This window comes from Lactuca saligna, chromosome 5 (genome assembly GCF_052625555.1).
Source record: "Lactuca saligna cultivar CGN05327 chromosome 5, ASM5262555v1, whole genome shotgun sequence".
NCBI lineage: Eukaryota > Viridiplantae > Streptophyta > Magnoliopsida > Asterales > Asteraceae > Lactuca > Lactuca saligna.
The window spans coordinates 294,783,332-294,791,938 of NC_136421.1; the positions used below are offsets into that span (position 1 = coordinate 294,783,332).

At 38.1% G+C, this 8,607-nt stretch overlaps 1 protein-coding gene across 1 annotated transcript; it reads right to left on the minus strand.

Moving 5' to 3' along the window:
* Positions 1 to 1,111: 1,111 nt before the first annotated feature.
* LOC145048258 (tubulin beta-2 chain-like) lies at positions 1,112 to 3,413 on the minus strand. The gene is made up of 3 exons (XM_078996704.1): positions 2,887 to 3,413; positions 2,057 to 2,326; positions 1,112 to 1,965 (listed from the first exon to the last, which is right to left on the minus strand). Exons 1-3 carry the CDS (start codon positions 3,278 to 3,280, stop codon positions 1,292 to 1,294), a joined length of 1,338 nt encoding a protein of 445 aa, XP_078852830.1. The 5' UTR covers positions 3,281 to 3,413; the 3' UTR covers positions 1,112 to 1,291.
* Positions 3,414 to 8,607: the final 5,194 nt, after the last annotated feature.

Sequence of the window (8,607 nt, forward strand, 5' to 3'; positions counted from 1 at the left end):
TAAGGCGATAAAAATTTAACTAAAACTCAATGGTTTATGCCAAGAGCGGATTTAGGGGGTTTTCGGGGTGGCTAGGGCAACCCTTCAAATTTTGTAGAACAATGTATTTTTTTTTGGGAAACTTTTCAATATAATGTAAATTCTCCGGCATGCAACCCTTGAGATTTTGTCATGACCAATTAGAAAAGGCAAAAATGTGCCTTGATTCGCTTTGGCACACATCACACTCAATGGCAAATCTAGAACATAAAAACCATGTAGGTCACTATTTAAGTGAATCAGCGTTTTATGTTACATTTTAAATTTTTTTTATTTATTTTAAGTTCTATTGAACTGACTTTGAACTATCTTTTATTATATTACATCGGGATAATGACTTAAAAAATAATTTAATTGTTTATGTTAATCTACTATGTAAACGCTATTTTTTCATTGTATTATGTTAGTCTTCGAATGTTTTAGATAATTAATCATCTATACATGTTATTCGGGTTATTCGAGTAATAACCGAACCAAACCTCTTGATACTCAAAAGTCAAACCGAACAAAACATGTATTAGTTAATCGGTTCGGTTTTCAGTTAAACACAATTACTCTTATTTGATTTTCAGATTATTCGGTTTTCAATTCGATCCGGTACCAACCCGAATAACATCCCTACTAAAAACCACACCAATATTTTTTGGTTTTTGTAAAACTAAAACCACACCGTGTTTTTTTTTTCAATAATGGTTTTTCAGTTTCGATTAATACATTTTTTTCGATATGCGGTTCGGTTTACTTACCCCTATAGAGACCTTTTAAGCCAAATGAAAAAAGTTTGTAAAGTTTTAAACATTAACACTTTTATAAATCGAGATCACATACTTTCAATCCAACTCTGGTTCGATGTTTGAAACCACACCCCAATCATTTTTTATTAGATTCTCAGCAATGATTTTATCATAATTTTGACCAACACATAACCAAATTTTCTAGAAAAAGATGCACCAAAACATCCCCAATTAACAATTAACCAAAAAAAAGTCAACTAACAACTTCATAGCAACAGTACACACTTAAAAACCATATACAAACACCAAATTCCAAAATCCAAGAACAAGTCAAGTACTAGACAAAAAAAGAAATGGTACTTATGATCCAGATAGACAAATTACAACCAAACCTACTATGTGTTTGCATAAAACGGCAGTTGAGATTACAACCACTCATATCATATAACCACCCACCAAAAACTCCAAACTACAAATAAAAAAAAAAAAAACCAAAATACATTCCCTTCCTTCTTTCCTCAAGCCTCCTCATACTCCTCTTCCTCCTCATACTCACCCTCCTCATCCGCAGTCGCATCCTGATACTGCTGATACTCAGACACCAAATCATTCATGTTACTCTCAGCCTCAGTGAACTCCATCTCATCCATTCCTTCACCAGTATACCAATGCAAGAAAGCCTTTCTCCTAAACATAGCAGTAAACTGCTCACTCACACGCCTAAACATCTCTTGAATAGAAGTAGAATTCCCAATGAAAGTGGAAGCCATTTTGAGCCCAGTTGGTGGGATATCACAAACAGTTGACTTCACATTGTTTGGGATCCATTCAACAAAGTATGAAGAGTTCTTGTTTTGAACATTTAGCATCTGTTCATCGACTTCTTTTGTGCTCATTTTTCCACGATAGATGGCTGAAGCAGTTAGGTAACGCCCGTGACGTGGGTCAGCTGCACACATCATGTTCTTCGCGTCCCACATTTGTTGGGTGAGTTCAGGGACTGTTAGGGCACGGTATTGCTGGGACCCACGTGAGGTTAGAGGGGCAAAACCGACCATGAAAAAGTGAAGACGAGGGAATGGGATGAGATTGACTGCAAGCTTTCGGAGGTCAGAGTTGAGTTGACCGGGAAACCTCAGACAACAGGTGACTCCAGACATTGTTGCAGAAATGAGATGGTTTAGATCACCAACTGTAACAAGAAGTTGATGTTATTAGATTGAAATAAAGTTATTGATGGGAAACATGAAGAGTGTTTTAGTTTGAATTTTGAAGAGACTTACAGCTTGGGGTGGTGAGTTTGAGAGTTCTGAAGCAGATGTCGTATAGGGCCTCGTTATCAAGGACCATGCATTCGTCAGCATTTTCCACGAGCTGGTGGACTGATAAGGTGGCGTTGTAGGGTTCAACAACAGTGTCTGAGACCTTTGGAGATGGAAAGACTGAGAAGGTCATCATCATCCTGTCAGGATACTCTTCTCTGATCTTTGAAATTAGAAGAGTACCCATACCAGACCCTGTTCCACCTCCGAGAGAATGGCAGACCTGGAAACCTGTAAATCAAATGTCATTAGCATCTTTTGAACAAAACTCTGACGGATTTGGTCCACACTATGTTTGAATGCAAATTAGAAATTGTGAAAACACTTTGTTGAAACACTATTGAGTTGGTTTTCAAGTTATGATAAATACTCATCACACAAAGCAATGATAATTAAAGATCTCACTAAGGATAACGGTATAAGATTCAAACATCCAAACAGATCTGTAACGTATCAGAGAAACAAACCGATAACAGGTAGCGGATCTATCAAGTTCTACACGAATGTAAACGAAACCTTTAAAAATACTATATATCGAGTCCCGGTATTCCAAAAGTGTCACAAAAATATGCAATTCTCGTTAAACAAATTAACAAACAGATATCAGATGCGTAAAACACAACATAGAAACTTGAACTGAATAAATCGACAAAATGATTGTTAAAGTTTTAGATCCAGGGGATATACTATCGGATCTGTCATTTTCAACTCAAATTCAAAGATAATTCAAACATTTAAGAGAACTACGATGCATTTAATGAGTAAATAAACATCGAGATGTTGATGAATACCTTGTAAGCAATCACAATTCTCTGCCTCCTTTCTAACAACATCCAGAACCGAGTCGATCAACTCAGCGCCTTCAGTGTAGTGTCCCTTCGCCCAATTATTACCAGCACCAGACTGACCAAATACAAAGTTATCAGGCCTGAAGATCTGCCCGTATGCTCCAGATCTGAGACTGTCCATCGTCCCTGGCTCCAAATCCATGAGCACCGCCCGTGGAACAAACCTCCCACCACTGGCCTCATTGTAATAAACATTGATCCTCTCAAGTTGAAGCTCGGAATCTCCGGTGTACTTCCCGGTCACATCGATGCCGTGCTCGGCGCAAACAACCTCCCAGAACTTAGCTCCGATCTGGTTTCCACATTGACCACCTTGAATATGGAGGATCTCACGCATCTTTACCGGTGGTGGAAGAGAGAAACCGAGATTTGGGAAAGGAGAGTGATAGATGAGATCGAGTGAGCAACAGAGATTAGGGTTTGGATCGAGAGAGAGTTGGTTATATATGCAGGGAGCGTATGAGGGTATAGATGAATGTATACAGGTGATATATACGGTGTTTTTAAAACGGCTCCAAAGTGAAATTGATTTGAAATTCAAATGGAGGGTTGAGATTTGTTTAAGTTGTGAGGATCTAACGGTTGATAATTTTTTATATGAAGTTTTTGAAAATGGAGATTTTCATATCTGGATTCCAGCTAATATTATTCTTTTTTTTTAACCAGGGTTAAATCTTTTAACTAGAGGTGTGTAGATGTGATTTAGAAAATAAAATAAAAACAAAATTTATATATTGTTGGCGTCCGGACTCCGGACCGGCCTGGCCGTCCATCGAAGCATACACATGTTCGTACCACGTGACAGGTGATCGTTGCATTTTAATTTTCAATTGGCCAATAATTAAAGGGTGAGTTTATATTTTAAGTATTTAATTTTTTTATGGGATTTATAAAATATCGCTGATTCCGTGAAAACCAAGGTTGTGAGTTTGCGTGAACTTTGATTTTTCTTACTTCTATGAATGCTAATAAATGTTTTTTTTTTTTTTCTTTTTTAACAGTTACACCCCAAATATGAATGTTAGACGGTGATAAAAAAAAAAAAAAAAATGTGCAATGGCAAAATTTTGCAATATAAATTGAACAATTTGACATAAAAATATACTATTCGTTGACTAATAAGTTCATATACAGATTAAAAAAACAGGAAAAGAACATTAATTTTTCAAAATTTGTTAGCATGTCTTCTTCATTTGTGAGAGTTTGTTGGCCCTTTGAAGGGTATACTTAGGTGGTGGGTGTTTAAAATGACTTTGATATTTGTTAAATTGTTGTTTGGTCTTACACCGATGGTGAATTGGAGCTTATAATGAATGATTGGTTTATTAAAAAAAAATTTAATAAAATAGTACAATACATATCGATAGAAGTCAAACGCGCAACAAGTTGCGCCGCTAGACCTGTCTAAATGGCAAAACTAATCCTTTTAAAACAACATTTATGGATCTAGGAAATATGTTGGCCAATGTCATCAATGGGGATAGTTAGCAGAAAATCCTGAGCATGAGATGCCCGAAGACACTCAAAAACTGTTTTCTATCTAACAGTCATGTCAAAGTCGACTTCCATATCTTTGACGATTTTGCTAAAAATGGCACACGCCAATGCTTTTTGTGATTTAGGGGGGGTGTCCTTATTAGTGAAACTGCTACAATTAAATCTCGGAATCGTGTCGCAAAGACGAATCATAGCACATAGGTAATCATAGTTCATACCACATATGTCACTGCATGTAAGATGTGGTCTTGTAATGCCCAAGATTGGGCCCTCGGGGCTACAAATGCGTAGGAGAAAACCTCGTATGCCGAGTACAAACCCAAACCACCGAAACAAATAGGTAAGGAAACCAGATGCCATTGAATGTCTCCAAATAAGGGGCCTCCACATACCATCATATCCTCGGTAGATATGCACAATCATTTGTCAAAGAACAAAGTTGCCTCTTATACTTCTGTTTATCACAAGTCTTCGATTCCAGTATTATAGAAAATTTCCCAACAAAGCGATAGAAATCCTTATTCCTTCCATTTGTGTTATGTTTTCATATTACCCATAAATAAGTCTTGTGTTATACAAATTGTAATGACCCGAATAATTAAATATATGACTATGCCTTTATACGTTGTGTAGCAGTCTTGATACACACATTAAAGTAGATTGTTATTTTGATAAAGATAACCTACTTTAGTTCAATATGAGATGTAAGGCGAAATGCGATGCGTTTAGTCAAGGGTCAAGAGGTCAATAGAAAGTCAATGAAAAGATGCGACAGATGTGGTTGCGGAGGCGACGCATCGAAGGTTCTTGAATTAATTCATAGTGATCTATGTGAATTGCATTCAACTCCATCCATATGAAATAAGAAATACATAGTTACTTTTATAGATGATTATTCTTGGTTTTGCTATGTATATTTGTTACGTTCTAAGGATGAAGTCATTGATAAATTCAAAATTTATAAAAATGAAGTTGAATTGCAACAAAATGATTTAATCAAAAGAAGTCGCACTGATCATGGTGGAGAGTATTATGATCTGAGTTATTTCCAATATGTTGGTATTATACATGAAATAATTGTGCCATATTCTCCTCAACTAAATGTATTTCCGAAAGGAAAAATAGAGTTCTAAAGGAAATGGTGAACTTTATGTTGTCTTACTCATGTTTGACTGATGGTTTCTGATGAGAAGTTATGCTAACTACATGTTATCTTTTAAATAGAGTTTCAAAAAAAAAAAAAGGAACAAGCTAACTCCCTATTAAATTTGGTACAAAAAGAAACCAAACTTAGGATATCTTAAATTTTAGGGTTGTTGTAAGGCTGACAAAAACAAAATTGAAGATTTTAGTGAAAAAGGTATTGACTATATCTTTATTGGATACGCTGAGCATTCCAAGGCTTATAGGTTTTATGTTATAGAACCTAATGTTCATGTTTCAGTTAACAATGTTATAGAATCTAGAGATGCAATATTTGGTGAAAATCATTTTTCATCCATACATATACCAAAAGACTTGGTTCCTAGTTCGGGTGAAGCTACTAAGGATGTTGTACCTTATTCAAATGAGTCACATAAGCTTAGACGAAACAAAAGACAAAGGAAAGCTAAATCATTTGGTAATGATTTTCAGCTTTACCTAGTTGAGGGTTCTAGAGATGATATTGCAGATCAATATTCATATTGTTTTAGTATTGAAGAGGATCCTAAAACATTTAACGAAGCAATGAAATCTCAAGATGTTGCTTTCTAAAAAGAAGCAATAAATGATGAGATAGATTCCATCATGGGGAATAATACTTGGGTGTTGCCTGATCTTTCTTTTGGATGCAAACCTTTAGGTTGCAAATGGCCATTCAAAAGGAAGATGAAAGTTGTGGATCAATTGACAAGTTTAAGGCTCGATTGGTTATTCAAGGTTTTAGACAAAAGCCTGGAATTGAATATTTTGGCACTTCTACTCCAGTTGCTCGTATATCCACCATTAGACTGTTGATTGCCTTAGCAACAATTCATAAATTGGCGATTCACTAAATGGATGTTAAAACTATTGGATTAGGTGTCTAAGCCCATAACTATTTTGCTATGTACTTGACCCAATTATGAGCATGGTGCTTTTGGGCTGCCTTCGCCATAGCAAATGATAAGATGAATTAAGGAGAAAGGTGATTAATTATGATTTATTAATATATTACGTGAGTAATATATTGTAACGACCCGTCTCTGCTTTGTTGTTTTTTTAGTATTTATTTTTGAAGTTTGTAGAGGAACTCGGCGAGTCTATGTCCCGACTCGTCGAGTAGGGTCGCGTTGTTGATCAGCTTATAGATCGGCGACTCGGCGAGTCCATATTCAGGACTCGGCGAGTCGGCCTGCCAGGTTGAAACCCTAAATCTTCGGGTTTGCACCCTATTTAAACCACCTTATCAGCCCCAAACTCGCCTCCTTCACCTCAGAGAGCTGTGAGAAACCCTAAACCCATCCCTTGATTGATTGAAGTGTCTTTGTGTGGATTCTTGAAGGCTTGAAGAAGAAGAAGAAGAAAGGAACTAAGAGAAGAGGTGTAGAGCAAAGATCCAAGGTCAAAATCAGAGTTCTTTGAGGTATTTCTCGGAATCCTCATGTTTTATGCTTAAAATCTCCATTAGAACATTTCTAGGGTTAGTTTGATGTATTTTTCCAACCTTATGGTTGATTGGATGCCTTAATAGGTCGAGATATCCTTAGATCTGTTCATTTGGGAGTTGTAGAGCCCAGATCTATTATCTTTTTGAAGTTGTTTTGTATGAGAACCCTAGATCGAGCCTTTATCATGCTTTTTGAACCTTATTATCTTCTTGGATGCTTATATACACGTAAAGATAGAATCTTTACGTGTTAATCGAACTAAGGAAGCCCAGATCTATAAGTTTTAGATGCTGGATTCAAGCAGAATCGAGTTTTGAGTAGCTGCATGGATGCGACTCGGCGAGTCAAGCCGCGAGTCCCGATTTTTCCCCATTTGAGTGATGTCGAGTGGGAACCTGGGAGTAGGAGAGTGGACTCAGTGAGTTGGAGGGCAGACTCAGTGATGGAGGGACTCCACGAGTTGTTCATACAACTCGGCGAGTCCAAGGCAATCTTCTTATGATTCAAGAACAACTCGTCGAGTTGTTCATACAACTCGGCGAGTCGGATGCAGATGACCTGAGTGTTGATATAGAGCGGGAACTCGTCGAGTGTATGCCATACTCGACGAGTAGCAGCGAGCAGGGTTGAGAAATGAGAGTAGGGACTCGGCGAGTTGGCGGCCCAACTCGGCGAGTCAGGTCAACTGTAAAGTTGACTTTGACCAGGAGAGTTGACTTTAGCCAGGGGTAAAAGAGTCATTTACCCCAATGCAGTTATTAGTAATTTGATTGAGTGTATTTGTGGATTTGTAGCCGGGGAGATACCGGAGCAGCAGTAGATAGTTCCCGGAGCCACACACTCAGCAGCCAGATCACGAGGTGAGTTTCCTTTCAGTAGGAACGGGTCTAAGGCCACAATGGCGGCCCGTTTAGCTAGCAGTAGTATCCGGACTTCGGTCCGATGCAGATTCTAGTATGTTTGATGCCTTCGTGGCTCAGACAGTATTTTGAGTTATGTGTTCCGGGTTACATCCCGATGTAGTATGCTATCTATGTACTCATGTTAGTTGATATGCTTATGTGATGCTATGTTCAGTATGTTCCGGACTTCTATCCGATGCAGTCAGTTTCGGACTTCGGTCCGATGCAGTTAGTTCCGAACTTTGGTCCGATGCAGGAGGCAAGGCCTCAGTAGTTCCGGATCCCGATCCGATGCAGAGGGCAGGGCCCTGGTTAGTTCCGGACTTTGGTCCGATGCAGTTTCCGGACTTCGGTCCGATGCAGTGGGCAAGGCCCAGTATGTGTTTATATGTATTATATGGTATGTGGTAGTTTGGGGGAGCTCACTAAGCTTCGTGCTTACAGTTTCAGTTTTGGTTTCAGGTACTTCCGCAAGCAAAGGGAAGAGCTCGGGTTGATGGCATCGCACACACACACCACAGCTTCAGCCGTCCTTGGAGTTGTTTTGATTTTCATAGATGTGATTGATATAGTCTTGATACAGTTTACTCATAGCACTTTACTTTTGTTTGTGAGATATTGACGTACGAGGTTAC